This window comes from Manis pentadactyla, chromosome 9 (genome assembly GCF_030020395.1).
Source record: "Manis pentadactyla isolate mManPen7 chromosome 9, mManPen7.hap1, whole genome shotgun sequence".
NCBI classification, from domain to species: Eukaryota; Metazoa; Chordata; class Mammalia; order Pholidota; family Manidae; genus Manis; species Manis pentadactyla.
In genome coordinates, this window is record NC_080027.1 from 87,748,495 (window position 1) to 87,763,933 (window position 15,439).

A 15,439-nucleotide genomic window follows, 5' to 3' on the forward strand; every position below is an offset into this window, starting at 1 on the left:
AAGCACAAAAATTAGGGCTGCTGACAAAGTCTGAAGGTGCTTCTGTATCAGCAGGGAAGTTGCAGAGGAACACAGGACGATGGAGAAGGCAGTTTTCTGGGAGACACTGTTCTTTCAGGAGCCTCTGATGGGTTCAACTGCCTACGAACAGGTACATCAAGATGAAACCTTACAAAGGCACCTGCCCTTGCTTCAGGAATGCCACCAACTCCACCAGCCCCGAGGAGCCACTGCCCACCCCAACAGTCAATAACTCTGGAGACAACATCAGTTTTTCTCAAACAGTTTAATAGCAAATAAACAAAGGAAGGTACCACACTTGGCAGATACAAAATGACTTTTTGTCTGTGTGTCTGTGCAATTAAAATAGATTAAGGTTTCCCATTGGAACAAAAGGAAAAACACACAAAAGAAGGAAGATTTCCTTTTAAACACATACTCCCTCCTCCAAACTTGTAACAATTTTTTTTTCTTTTTTAATCCACTACACAAACTCTGTGATTAGGTCAGAAAAGCAACAAGGGCTCTTCTTGCCTTTTTTTTTTTAACCATTAAAGTAAAATCCATAATTTTCTACATAGTACAACACAAGTTCACACAAAAAAGACATTTTCTTTTGCAAATGAAAAGAGGAAAGAAAGGTGAAGCTCAAACAAGGTAAAGGGAAAGCATTTCTACGGCTGAATCACGACTTTGAGTTGATTGAATCCCATTGTTGCTGCAGAACAGACTGTGCGTTTGGTCATAGTGGCAATTTTTTTCTCTTCACATTGTGAAATCACTTTACATTGTTTTCTAGTAGAAAAGGCAAAAAACTGTACAAAACCCCTAGTGTTAAATACGTTTGTACCAATAAAAAACTCACACAGGTTTGTCTCCAAAATGTAAAGTTTCTTTTTTTTTTTTCTTTTTAAATTATTCACAAAAAGCAGCTGGAAATCAGAAAGGCAGCTGCCGCTCCAGGGTCTCAAATCCATTAAAACCACCACAGAACAATTAAAACATCAGAGAGAGAGAAAAAGGAAAAGGAAACAATATCTAACGTTTGGCATTTGGTTTTATCCACAGGTTTTCCCAGAGCTCCTTTTGGAATTGAAAGCAAACTGTATTGGCAAACATGGATTCTGAACACACAGGAAGGACAGCCTCAGCGCCTCTGCCAATAGAGGCGGCTCTGTGCAGTCAGACTGTGGGGTGCACGGCAGTCTCTCTCAGGCTGGGGTTCTTGGCCACTTTCCATCCAATCACCCCTTCCAGGAAATGAAGCAGCCTACCATACACTGGCTCCCTTTGGCCACCCTTTCCTCCTAAAAGAGTGGCCTCGAGTGTAATACTACACAACCTACTGGGTACCAGAGCAGAAATTCTGCTGGGATCCCTTCCTTCATCAACCCCAGCATGGATGATGCCAACAGTGCTTCTACCTTCCCCACCCCCCTCCCCCCAGTCCCTTAGCTATCCCTCTCTGTCCTTCCCTGGACAATCCTACTCCCCAGCTCTCCCACCCACCAGCAGCTTAGGTCTGGGTGGGATTTACACAAATTCCTTCTGCAACCTCTTATGTCCACAGATCTATCCTGCCACCTCTGATCTCCTCTGGCCTCTCCCTCTGCCATTCACATTCTTACTCTAGTCCCTAAGACCCTGAGGCTGGATGGTGCCACAAGAACCAAGGAGTGCCCTAAGGGAACCAAAGAACTGGCTTGTCTGGCACCCGAGGACAGTAGCTATTTGGCTCTTCACCCGATTAAAAAAACAGACAAACAAACAAATCCCAGCCCTAACGCCACCCACTATCTAAGCAGGAGCAGAGGTGCAGTGAAGAGCCAGTGTGGGGTGGCTGGTGCCCAGGGCTGTAAACAGTGTGAAGACTGTAGTATTGTGCTTGTCACCTAGGAAAAGCGCTGGCAGGTAATATTGCGGCTTAGTGCACAGATGGCCTCTGAATGATTAAGAGGACTGCTTCCTCTGAGCCGAGGGATGCTCACTACCCTTGATGCGCTAGGCCTCTTGCCCACCTGCAGCCACCTTCTGGATTCTATCTCTGCTCTTCATGCCTCTCCAGGCCTTCCCAACTGTCTCTGCACAGAGCAGCCAGCCTCGCTGGAGGACCTGCTGAGGCCTGGAGGCCACATGAGGTGACAGTCTAAGCGCACAGGCAAACGATCTAAGGGCACGAGAGGAGGAAGTTGCCACTTCAAAATAAAATACAATCTTGAAAAAAAATAACCCCACAATTTAAAACAGCTTCCTTGAAACCCTATTAAATCGGTCAGTTTTTGCACAAACTATAGAAAACAAGAGAGGTGAAGGTGATATATACGAAGGTGTGAGGAAACAGCAGGAAACACGCAAAACTTTTTTTTTCTGGGCATAATCTTAGTAGGAAAGGAAAAATTCAAAACAAAAACAAAAGCAATATAGAAACAAAAACAAAAAATCAAAACATCACATTTTGCTGTGGAGACTGTAGGAACAAGTGCAGTGGGACTGAGGGGAAGGGGCCAAAAGAATCTGAAGGCTCCCTGCAGGGTTGCTACAGGGAAGAACCACAAATGAAAAAGAAAAGGACTGGCTAGGGCCCAAACTGCAGCCTGCTGTCAAAAAGGAAAAGGGATTCAGGTGTTTTCTGCAGTTGAGAACTCAGAAAAACAAAAAGAACACATGCAGTGTCCTTCAGCCCCACAAACTAGATCAGCAAAATGTGCTCAGGAGCCTCAAAGGTTTTAGTGACATCTTTTATTTCATTGTTTACTTCAACGTTGTCTTTAAAACTAAGCACACAGAGAAACAAAGCCTAGAAACGGACTGGCTTGTGTGTTCACAGAAATACAAACACCACGCGGTATGTGCTAGTAGGGCTGCTCTGAAGACAATTACAAAGAATTGGAATCACAAAATCAAGTGGTTATCTTATGAAGTTCTAGAAAAATAGATTTTTTTTATATTCAAATGCAAGTTTAAATATTTCCCCTTCAGCAGTCGTTCTAGCAAAACCAATTTGGCAGCACGAAAGAAAAAAAAAAGGAAAGAAAAAGAAAAAACAAACAACAAACAAACATAATAAAAATCATGTCAGCATCAAAGGTCAACACAAGGTCAAAGGTGAGAGTTCAAGCATCAGAGAAGCTGAAGAGACAGGGATTTGGACGATGTACTTGACGCCACATCGACATGCTTTAGGCACAACGATGAACAAACGGCAGGAATCTAGAAAAAAAACAAACCAGAAAGAGGGAGACCCACTGAGTTACACAGAGCAATACATCCAAACAAAGAGAGAGAGAACAGGAACACTCACTGTGTACAGCCCTGAAATGAGGAGATGGGTGGGCAGGGGCTGGGTAATGACAGGGAACTTTTGCAGATGCTAACAATGGACACAGGGAAAAGTCAAAAAGGACATGGAGGACACCAAGAAAACATCCAACTGCCAGAGACAGAAGGGAACCTAAGGTTTGGATTTCCCCCTAAGCGCCCATACTTGTCCGAGAAGGTCTCTGGTAGAGTAGAGCCTCAGCCACTCCCCCTACTCCTCGCGGTCAAGATCAAGGAGAAGCAGCAGATGCTGGCTGGGAGGAGAGAATTCTTCAGGGGGAAGGTGAGGATTTCTCCTCAATCCTATGGGGATGGCCCTTTGTTCCCAGAAATCCAAGCTCTTAGCTTCCACCGCAGGCCCTGATCACTCATGTGGGACCCAGGAGACAGTGCCTGGCTGCATTCAAGGCAAATCAATTTCATGATGAAACCCAAGAAACAAAACTACAGAAAATACATTTACATAAATGAAAACCCCACAAAAAAGGACTGCTTAAGACTTCTCTACAAGTCTCCAACTCTGCAAGCTGAACCTTTTATACTATGAGACTTGTCTGGGAGCAGCTTCGTCACAAAACCATCTCTGGCCTGAGGAGAGTACTTTGCTCAAGGGCAGTGCTGCTGTGTTCACTCCAGGCAGGGAGAAGAGAGCAGAGAGAAATGCCTGGTCTCACCAACTGGCCAATGTGGCAGCTGAGAGCCCTGCTGTGGCATACACTCCTTGTAGAAAAGAGAACCCACAAGCAGGCACGAAACCTCCAGGTCTGGTAACAAAGACAGGCTGACCGCACCTTTGTCTTCCGCATTGTTTGAAAAGGTGTTTTAAGGTTCCAGAGCCCAGGACAAATCAGAGGACAAATAGTGAAATGGGGGAAGAGGGAAAGGGGAAAGTGGAAACAGAGTTTCGGGCTTTGGAAAACCCCACGATGGCCAAGGAGGAAGACAGAAGGTTAGGGATCAGACCACTGGCAGCACCCTGGGGAGAACAGCTCTCTCCTCCGCCAATTCACAGCATTAACTCGTCCCCCACCCTGGCAGATTAGCTGGGCCACAGAAAGTCAGTAGTATCAATCATACACAGCACCCTGTGTGTACAACAATCACATTCTGGATTCTACAAAATCCTGGCCTTTTCCAGAGATATAGTTTAGGTAATAAATATTCTCCACCCCAGAGCTGTATAAAACTTCTATAAAAATAGAAATGACATTCTTGGTTCCAGCCGGTTGGGATTCAGAACAGTGCCTCCCCAACCTAGCATTTTTTTCTTTTTCTTTTTCTTTTTTGCTTTTATTTAAAAAATCCCATCATGACCCTGGAAGCCTTTGGAACAGTTTTATCCTTGAAACACAGGACACATTTCTCCCAGTGCGCGTAATTCAAGTTTACGTGGTTCAGCTCAAGTATGTTTCACGTTCCTTAGAGGACAACACACCCAAGTTATCACTATGAGAAGGGAACAGCTGACCCAGCTTCAGTGGGATTATCCAACACCACGAACTACCTGCACAACAGCAAGGTGGTCAATCCCTGTCTCTTACCCAAATGGACAGCATGGCAAGGAAAGAGCCCCCAACCAATTAACAGCAAACCAATCCCTCTCATCTCATCCCTGCTGCTAGGGGTAAGGACTGATGTTTGTGAGGTTTAAGACAGCAGGGACCCAGTCCCTGGCCTTGGCTGAGAATCATATCCTAACAGAGCTCTCTGCTGAGGTGTATATTCCCAACAGCAAGTCCTTCTGGCTCTCCACCCCCACAGCATTTCTTGGAGCAGAGGTAGGACCCAGAGGCTATGTGGGTCACAGGCAAGAGCTGGAGTGAGACCTATGGGAGGCAGCAGGGAGCTAACTGTAAGCACAAGGACAAAAACGAACACAGTAATACTGAGGTAAATGAACACTAAATCCATATGGAGGCTGTAAACGTCCCATTGTCTCCTCTGTTTAGAAGAGCAGATGGGGCTGGAGTGGTTAGAAGAGGGGCCTGCCTCAGTGGGATTACTTTATCTGGAATACCTCAACCACGGAGGCAAGGGCAAGCACAGACTTTTTGATCCTTTCAAGTATGAAGTGCTGGCCACTGACAAATGCAGCACTCTGGCTTAAAGGGAGGGACCTTTTGGTTCAGGTACACCAAGAAAAGGCTCCTCCTCCTCCAACTTGATGGCTTTTGATCGCTCTGCTCAGGAGAGGTGCCCCCTTCAGCTATACATTCTAAGCCCTTCTTGGATCTACCTTCATGAGAAAGCTGGCTTTGGATGGTAGTGACAGTCCTTGCTATGGTCAGCTACAAGGAAGGAAACTGTGTAGTGTCTTCCTTAGAGGTCTTCTTTAAAGGGACCTCTTAGAAATGGATCCCAGTATAATAATTTGGTGTTGAAATAAACTAAAATATGACCTCTTTTACCAGATGCTTCTTCCTAACAAGCACAAGCCAGGCAGGGCCAATCCAATACTAATGGAAGACTGGGAAAGCTGGTAAGGGGTGATGTCTCCTTGCTTTTTGCATACATCAGGCTAATTTAACAGGTGCTTTATTTCTAGAGAATTGTTAGCCCCTTCTTGGGAAAGAGGGCCAGAAATCCTGGACAAGAATCTGAAAAACAGGTGGCATGAACTCAGTATTTCCCCAGAAGTCAGCTCTGGAGGCGTTTCGGCCCCCAGCTCCCAGGGCTGCTGGGTGTCAAGTCACTCTTACCCTCCCCCAAAAGCCAAGCCCTCCTCTCTGCCCCCACAGCTCTTGGGTATCAGTTCCCGTTTCACCCATTCTCACACTCAGGGAGATTCTAGGGGTCAATTTTTGTTCACTCAGTCCTCTCTCTTGGGATAGTTTGAGGCAAGTTCTGATCTCTTTTAATGTTTCTCCATACCCCCTCCTCCCCAAGGGCGGTTTGATGTTGGTCCTTCTCAACACACACTGGTTACAAACACAGCAAACTTTAAATAAGGAAAATAACTCAGGATATGGCACCTAAACTCCAAAGTAAAACACTGGAAACCAAAGCACAAATTTGTCCTCTGTATGAAGTGAAACTCCCACAGAAGGCAGTAGCCGAGTCTTCAGCGCAAGCTGTGCCTGTGAGAGCAGCAGGGATCAGGGTCCAGGGCTGTCAACACACAGCCTTAGGGCTTCGAATCATTAAGGGTGCTCCTCCCCCACTTACCAGAAGACCCTCTCACTCCAGTCTCAGAGGGGAGCACGCTCAGTAGGGCTTGCTGTCATTCTTCGAACGTTTGAGCTGCACTTTAAGCCTCTTCATGCCAATCTGAAAGCCGTTCATGGACTGGATGGCAGCTTGAGCCGAAACAGGATTGTCGTAACTTACAAAACCTGTGTGTCCAAGCAGAAACCTAAGTGAGGGACATAATGAGGCAAGGAGATTCTCAGTCTCCCTTATGCAAAAGGTATCTTATAGAGGTATCTTATATGCATAGTCTCAAATCCCAATTTTCCTCAGCAAGGATAAGAATTCTGGAAATTATATCACATGAAATAAATTAGGCTCCTAACTGTACTACCTCACATCTATCTGTTACTTTTAAGTATTTTTGCCAAACCATTTTCCATACATTATTTTCACCTCTGGAGTAACACATGGGTAGAAATCATCATTCCCACTAAAGAAATGAAAAAACTGGGGCTCAAAAGAAAAAAATGTGCCCAAGGCTGAGTTAAACAGTAACCCAAACTCAATCCCAGCTCTTCCTTTCAGCTCCATCTCTTTCCCTGAGATAAAAACACTTAACTCCCACACCTCTCCACCACCAGAAGAGAAGCCAACATACCAAAACACTTGCTCAGGTTTGTCTGCTTATCTATAAAAACCTTGGCAGACACGACATTCCCAAAGGGCATAAACATCTGTAGCAGGTCCTGATCTCCAAACTCCTGGGGCAGGTGGTAGATGAACAGATTGGCTCCCTCTGGACCTTCAAAATACCCATTGGTTTAAAAGTTATCAGTATCAACCACACACACCCTCCTGCACCAACTGTCACTCATTTCCCCCTGTTAAAACTGTCAGCATCCCAATGAAGTTTCATTTGGAGACGTAAACAGATTCTCCCAAGATAAAGCCAGGGAACTAACTGAAGGGCAATCACTGCAACAGAGTCCTTTCCTCCTGTTTCACCACACTCCATGTCTCGTTGAGGGATGTTAGAATGTGATCTTGCAGAAGGAGAGTGTGATGGGACAATAGGTAGGCAGACTTGCCTGTGGAACAATGAAACCAAAGACTAGAGAGGCTTGTGGAGGAACACAGAAGAGAAGGGAAAATGAGTCATAAACAGGTCTCAAAATTGTGCCTAGAAACCACAGGGACAGCAAATAGATTGGTAGTTGCCAGGGACAGGAGGTATGGGCAAGTAAATGATGTCAAAGGGATATGAGGGAATTTCTTAGGGTGGTGGAGATGGTCAACAACCACAGTGATGGTAACATGACTGGCATGAGTTTGTCAAAGCTCACAGAGCCATGTTCCAAGAAAAGTGAATGTTACCATCTGTAAATTGTGCCTCAGTAAAAGAAATTACATTTTTTAAATGTGCCTGTGATTAACACTGAGCTCAAAAATAGGGTATTTTCCTCTTCCAACCACTTATACACAATGCTTTTCCAGCAAAAAAAAAGTTTTATTACAATAGCCATTCTCCAGCCATCCTATCCTCCCTGCTGTCCTCAAAGACAGTACAGAATACTGCTGCCTCAGGGCCTTTGCACTTGTTCCTCTGCCCCCATTACCTGTCTTCCTCTGGGTATATGCATGGCTTGCTTCCTTACTTCCTTCAAGTCTCTGCTTGAACTCCAACTTATAGAGACTTTCTCTGACCATTCTATGTAAGATGCTATGCCTCCAGCATGCCTTATCCCTCTTAAGCTGTACACCATTCTTCAGAACTTTATTTCAAACACTTCATGTTTTATTACTTGTTTATCAAGTCTGTCTCCATGGTTCCATCAGTTTCCCCACTACCACATCCCAGGGCACATAAGCATCTTGATTCAGAGCAGGTGAAGATGCACTAGACCGGGACTCCATGATGCTATGGTAAGAAAGGATACTTGTCTTTTTCCTAGATTAGCACTTAGAACTTCCCAGTTTCTAGTTATAAAAACCCAGTCAAGCAATGGGGTATGGAGGGGAATCGATAATAAGGGTGAATGTAATAACCATATTGTTTTTCTTGTGAAACCTTCATAAGAGTGCATATCAATGATACCTTAATAAAAAATAAAAACCCAGTCAAATATGAGCACACAGGTGTCAGCAGGATTTTCTATTCATACAAACCACCTTCAGGCCCCTTTCTGCCCAGAAAGCCTCTCTTCAACTTAATGCCATTTAAGTCAAAGTGCATACTTCTTTCCTACACCGTCAACCTGTGGGCTCTAACTCTTTCTGACCCATTGCCCTTCAGTTTGTCCTGAATTAGGAAAAGTGTGTATCAGAAAGTGAGGACAATGCCAAATGATACAGCTAAAATGGACACCTAGCCAGAAGATATCCTCTGACAGATTTATATCCACCAAGATCTCCTAATAAAGAGAGATTGCCAAATGGCGTCAGACACAGTAAGGCCAGTAGGTTTCTTCATCTAAAAACTGCAGTCTCCTCCAAGGAGGGCACACAGAGGTTCTGATCTGAGCCACATCCAGGGACCATTTCAAAAGCAGATCATACTTTACAGAGTTTCTCAGTCTACTCTTGACACTGCCAATTAAGTGTTGGTCTGACCACCTACATGGTTCTTTTGCTGTTTGCCCTGCCTTTCAGTTCTGGAGCACACAGAGTAACCACCCCTGTCCCTGTTCCCAGTCTCCCTTTGCACTCACCTTCCTTCTGGCTCCCGGCAGCACCAATACTCTGCTGTGTCAACAGATTCTGGTTGTACAGGGTGGGGAGTGCCGCAGCAGCATATTGCTGGATCCCCGAGTAGGCCTGTGTGAGGGCCTCCATGGTGCTCCCAGTGCCATTGGAAAGGCCACTGCTGCCCAGGCCACCATTTAAAGCAGCCATCCCTTCGTTAGGGGGAAGAGCAGGATTAACAAATTGGAAAAACTCATCCAATGCCAAAGACAAACTCCAAAATTCTCCTTTTTATCTCCCTTTGAGCTCCACCCTAAAGAGTAATACCCAACTTGACATCAGATTTCAAACGCTCACTAGGCTTTGTTGCTAGTGGGAACATTAAAATACCACACCTAGGTGTGGCTCTCCCATCAGCGTCTTACAACCAGTGCAAGAAGTGATACCACCTAAATATGACTTGCCCACAGTACTATTAACATCTTCCTATGTTGACAGTCACTACACTAGTTGGGGTGAGTGTTTAATAACGTAAGTAAATAAAATAAAATGTAAAATAAACATGACTTGCCACATTTTCTCTGGTTTTTCTGCCACTTTCTCATGGCGTGTGATAAAATAAGCATCCCAGGATTGGTAACTCAAGGGGGTGCATGTGATCTATGACAAGATGTAGGTAAACCCTAGCATCAAAATAGCACCTAACATTTACTCAGCACATTCTACTTGCCAAATACTATACTAAGCAATGTACTTAGCACTTTACCTATGTTCTCATTTACCTCAGCAGCCCTCAAACTATTCTAATCCTGCTTCATAGATGAGAAAAATGACCTAAGAAGGTGGTCATGAGTTATACCTAGTTAAGGGGTAGAGGCAGGATTTAACACGGGTCTAATTTGAAATCCCATCATTTTTCCTAACTTCACCAGGCCACCCCATCACAACGGTGCTCCTACCATGGTTGTTTAAAATGTGCTACCTGTAAAAAGAATGGTTTACTGACATACAGAGGCTGCCCCTCACCTGCCAAAGAGCTAACGTTGAGGCCTGCCGTTGCTCCAGCTAATGTCTGCAGGGCTCCCAAGGAGGCAATGGGGTTGACAGAGGTGCTACTGCTGGAGCTTGGTGAAGACCCTGCTATCAGAAATCCACAAGTTAAACTCAGGCCTTTTCAAGTCACCAGGAACCAATGCAAAAGAGTCCAAATGAAGTTTCCAACAAAAAAAAAAATCTCATAAAAATTATGAAGTATCTCTTAAATCAGAAAAATGACATTTGAAAATGTACTGTTCATGATCTGACCCCTTTGGGAATGGGTGTTTACTACTCTCCAGAATGGCATACCCCTCTTTGGGGATTCTGCCTGAGGCACACAAAGGCACACTGGTGCCTACCGCACACTTACCTGAACTGGTGAGCACGCTGAGGGGACTACTGGATGTAGTGAGAGCATTAGTACCACTCGGTGTGTTCTGAGCTGCACTAGCTGCAGCAGCTAGTGCAGCCAAATTCTGTAACTGCATTGCATTTAACCCTGCAACATCCAAAGAAAGAGATCAGCCTCATATCCACCCCAGGGGTGCCTCATATCCACTCCAACAATGACAGCTCACATTGGCAGAAGGCTAGTCTCATAGACAAGCTGCTCTAGATAAGCCTTATAAGCAATACTACAGCACTCCAAAAAGATTCTGATATCACTCATTAAGAAACCCGACATATTTCTTCAGAAGAGATAGCTAATCCAACAACATGCCACCAAAAGTGAGCATTAATAAAGGGGATGGGCAATTAGGAAACTAGGCAAGAGGCGAAGGTCTGTGGTCTACCATGGGGCCAGGTGTCCAATGAAACAAGGCCAAAACCTGTGGCACAGAATGAGACTGCATGTGAACTCCTTACTCATACTTTACAAGGGATCTGCTCTTGGCAACAGAGGCAAATAAGCAGAAAATATGGAAGAGATCCAGAAGTCCAAGGGAGGAACAACAGAAAATAATACATGATAACAGCATTAAAGAGAAGGAATAAAGAAAAACCACCACTTGGTGATCTCCAATAGGTTCTTCACAATGGTATAAAGGTCATATCAAAGTGTGGGCAAAGGGTTTGTTTGTGTTTATACAGAGGATCAAAGCCTAATTTGGCTACACAGAAAACGAATTAAGATACGATATGAAGAAGAACTTCCAACATCAACATCCTCTGGAAGTGTCATTCCAGAAGATGAACATCAAAAAACTTCAACAAAGATCCTGGCGCTGCTGCAGTTATCCCACCAGTTCCTGGACTTGCCATTGAAATGAAGGAGATATCTAAGCTGGCCTGTGCATACAGTAAAACAACAAATTTGACTGGATCTACACTGTCGGAACTCAACCAAGAATTAGGAGAAGTGCAAGTTGCAGTGCTCCAGAATTGTGCGACTATAGACTATCTACTGTTAAAAGAAGACCCAGGAATGTGTTGTTTTAATTTGTCTGATTTTTCTCAAACTATTCAAATTCAGTTAGACAATATCCATCATATCATTGATAAGTTTTCACAAATGCCTAGGGTACCTAACTGGTTTTCTTGGTTTCACTGGATATGGCTGGTAATTGTAGATCTGCTTTTGTTATGTAGCTGTATTCCTGTTTTCCTATTATGTTAATGTACGTGTGCAATTTAATTAGTTTGTTAAAACCTATACATGCTTATGTTACTCTACAAGAAGATGTGTCAAAGAAATAATCAATCTTCCCATGTTTTCTTCCGTCTGCTACTTCTATAGCTTTTCTTCTTCCTTCCTAATTACAACCCTTTAGTAGAATTAGTGCCTCCTATCGAAAATTACCGAGTATCATAATTCTTCCAAGTGGTAAAGATACCTCAAGACAAATGCTGGGCATAGAAGCCACAGGGCATAAATCTGCAAAGAAGTAAAAAGCTAACCTTTTCAAACAATATTGCTTCTCTCTCACTTACCAACTTTACATTTCCCTGTATGGCCCCGGAAGATGACTGGTTAGCCAGAGACGGGTAAGATTCCTCAAGGGAGGAACAACCTATAAGACAGGCACAGTTGTAGGGGGGCCATCAGGTGAGAAATTGGGGATCAATAGAGGTGAGGCTTAGAACCTCACCCCCCGTTTTGAGAGAAGTCTTCTGTATCCGTGGATATTTTGTTGCCCTTGTCTAGCTTGGATTAATACTTAGTCTATAGGCACAGACCTGATCATCTACATTTGCCCTCTTACAGCACTAAATTATGTTTTCTACCTTTACCTCGCATCTCCTACCACTTCAGCATTTTATTTTAAAAAATAATAATAAGGGAGAAATGTGGGATTCACATATAAATCAAGTATAAAAATCAAACGAATAATCATATCTGACTTGATGGTTTATGGTTCATGATGTGTGATCAAAACCGAAAGTTTCTGTGATATGACTGCCCTTGCACTGTTCACCATGTAAGAACTTACTCACTATGTAAGACCTTGTTCACCATGTAAGAACTTGTTTGTTATGCTTCAGAAGATTGGAGACTGTTGAGATATAGGCTTGGGGTTGATTAATGACTGTGCATTGAGTCCCCTATACAGAATTTTATTGTTGTTAACAACCACTTGATCAATAAATATGAGAGATGCCCTCTCAAAAATAAAAGAAAAACCACCACTTGAACAGCAGATTAATCACAGGAGAAGAGAGAAAAAACACACTGAACCTAGGCAACACAGTTAAAGGTGAGCAAGAAATCTGAATTGTGCTGACAATGTGTTGCAGACCATTTACTAGATGATGGAGAGGCAGATGGGGAGGAGGGGAAGTGAGTTAAATGAGAATTAAAAACCACAACACAGATTTACATCTAGCAACGTTTCAAAAACATAGCAAACTCTAAGTAAGTCCTTGGGACAAAGAGAATCACTGTCAACAATGCAGTTCACCTAAGACTACCCCCTTGTCAAATACACTTGCCCAGCCACACCAACTACAGAAGGGGCCACAACAGGCAGCTCTGGGACCTCCCCACTCCCACCTCCCACTGACTTTTTTGATGGCCCCTGCCTCAGGTTTGTCTGTGGAGTCCCTTTTTGTTAGAAACTCACGTATCTGTCAATTAAGTTTTCCATGGATGTTAACAGCAAGAAAAGATAATTCATCTAAGAAGATGTATAAGGCACAGAAGTAAACTAACTGCCTGGGGTTCTAACAGCCTCAGGGTAAACTATTTACACAGAAACCACCTTAGGATTTTTTTCCTCCACAGTGTCACCGGAAAAGTCACTTTACTATGAAAAATAAAGACTTCCTGCAATTTTCTCCTTATCAAAATGGCCTCAGAGAATCTGATGGTGCTAACAACTTTTCTATATTCTTCCTTAAGAGAGAGCGGGGAGCAGAAGATAAGCCCAGAGCAATCTGGCATTAAAAACTAAGAGAGCCACCTTCTAGACACAAGGCAGTTGAGTCCTGGGAAGTTCATCTATGTCAGGTTTACATAACAAGTCAGGGCAGGGGATTATTTCCCCCCTGCACACAAATGGTACTCAGACTGTTGTTAGCTGGGTCTGGTAGCCTGGTTGCTCCTGTTCTCCACAGCAGTGAAAACACTTACCTCCCATTGGGTGGAGGCTGCTCAGGGTGTTGAGGTTCCCAGAGGAGGCAGTCTGCTGAAGGAGCTGCAAATAAAGCTAGACATTACACCAAAAAACAGAACAAGAGTGAGAGTGAGGGCTGGTTCTGCATCTGGGATAACTCTACAGCACAGCAAAGCAAGAGTGCAGAGGCCCCCAGAGAGAAGAAAGTTGAAGGTAAGAACTTAAGCCAATACAACAGACACGAGGCTATGACAGCACAGGACAGCACAACACAGCTAAAGCACCGGCCCAGAAGACAGTATGTTCACTGAATGCTGAGCCAAGCTCAAGCTCTTGGGCAACAGAATGCAGCACAGCAGAGGACAGAAGTACAGGAGCGAACTAAGCTCAACTCAAGCAGCTACTCAGTCCACTGCAATAAGTGTCTGCACACGGATGGCTGCCATTTCTAGTTCCTCTCTCCCAAGTTGTCCTTAGTTAGGTCCACTCATCTTATGTGGCAGACTGTTCCCATCTAGATATCCAATTTCTACCTTATCCAACTATTTTATAAACATCAAATCTATTTCAGGGTATTTCTTGAAGTGAACTCATCCTTTACCAGCCACAATGGACACACAATTGGATCTGTCTCTCCCATGCTACATTATCTACCCAGCCCCATTTATCTCTTCCCCTCCAAATTAGTCTTCACTGTGGCAGATGACCAGATAATTGATGGATCAGTCCATATCACTTCAGTGTACATTCTCTTTTAATAGCTGTCCCCTAACAAATAAAACAAGAGGACATGCCATAAGCTTACAGATTTCTATGACCTTTCTCTGTATCACAGCAAACTACAACTGTCATCTCACCAAACCTGCTGAAAACCTTTGCTTAATTCAAACCCAATCACTGTTCCTTATGGACAACTGGTATTGTTTCTGGATCCTTTATTCAACCTATTGCCCACTCCCAGACATCTGACCTGGTTCCTCTGTCAGCATGTATCCCTTTAGTTCCTGTGGATTTCAGGAGGCTCACAAACCTCCAGAAACAGAATGAAGGAAACGACAGCAACAAGGATGGCAACAAAAGCCACAAACACAATTTTACCAGCTGCTCAAGGGGTACACAACTAAGAACCACTGCTCTAGTCCAATGCAGATCAGGTTCCAAGACTATGTATCACAGAAAGAATCTGCAAATTAATGGTGTACTATCACTTACACAGTCCATCAGCACCCATGTCTTCATTTGTGTCATCCTAAATACCCTGGGCAATGTGTTCAGTCCCCACTGGTGGACTGTGCATGCTGTAGTCAGCGACTTCATTTCCTCCCTAAATGAGAACAGCTTTTAGGGTAGAGATGGAGTTTAACTAAACCAAAGAGGCCATAGCTCTCTACCATCAGACACTTGCTGATGTGGCAATGACAACAAAAAGGGGTCTTCCCGAAAAAGGGCACCCAAACTCTAAGAAAATCAAACACAAATGAGATCATTTTCAAGGCATTATGATTGTGAAAGAAAAATAAAATCTCTCTAAATTTTCTGACCTTATATGCAATCTTCTAGCACTAACAATTAAATCTATTGAAATGTAACAAATATCCATACTTTTTGACTTCAGAGAAATACCAGCTAGGAAACTGGGATTTCTTCTAACATTTTATGTTATGATATGGAGACCAGGGGCATCAAACTGCTGAAACTCAGTACTGGTGGACAGAAAT

The 15,439-nt window shown here is 43.8% G+C and overlaps 1 protein-coding gene across 12 annotated transcripts in view; it reads right to left on the minus strand.

Annotated features, from left to right (window-relative positions):
• CELF1 (CUGBP Elav-like family member 1) overlaps positions 1-15,439 on the minus strand; it is a 130,560-nt gene that overhangs the window by 17,147 nt on the left and 97,974 nt on the right. For 5 of the 12 annotated variants that reach the window (XM_036891999.2, XM_036891998.2, XM_036892009.2 and 2 more), the window contains 7 exons: positions 13,739-13,814; positions 10,538-10,666; positions 10,156-10,269; positions 9,156-9,341; positions 7,106-7,249; positions 6,484-6,650; positions 268-3,210 (listed from right to left, as the gene is read on the minus strand). In XM_036891999.2, the coding sequence (XP_036747894.1) occupies positions 6,523-6,650; positions 7,106-7,249; positions 9,156-9,341; positions 10,156-10,269; positions 10,538-10,666; positions 13,739-13,814 (777 nt within the window). In that variant the 3' untranslated portion in view covers positions 268-3,210; positions 6,484-6,522. Of the gene's footprint in view, positions 1-267; positions 6,396-6,483; positions 6,651-7,105; positions 7,250-9,155; positions 9,342-10,155; positions 10,270-10,537; positions 10,667-13,738; positions 13,815-15,439 lie in introns of those variants that run through there. The other 7 variants (XM_036892004.2, XM_036892002.2, XM_036892001.2 and 4 more) reach the window with 5 other exon arrangements.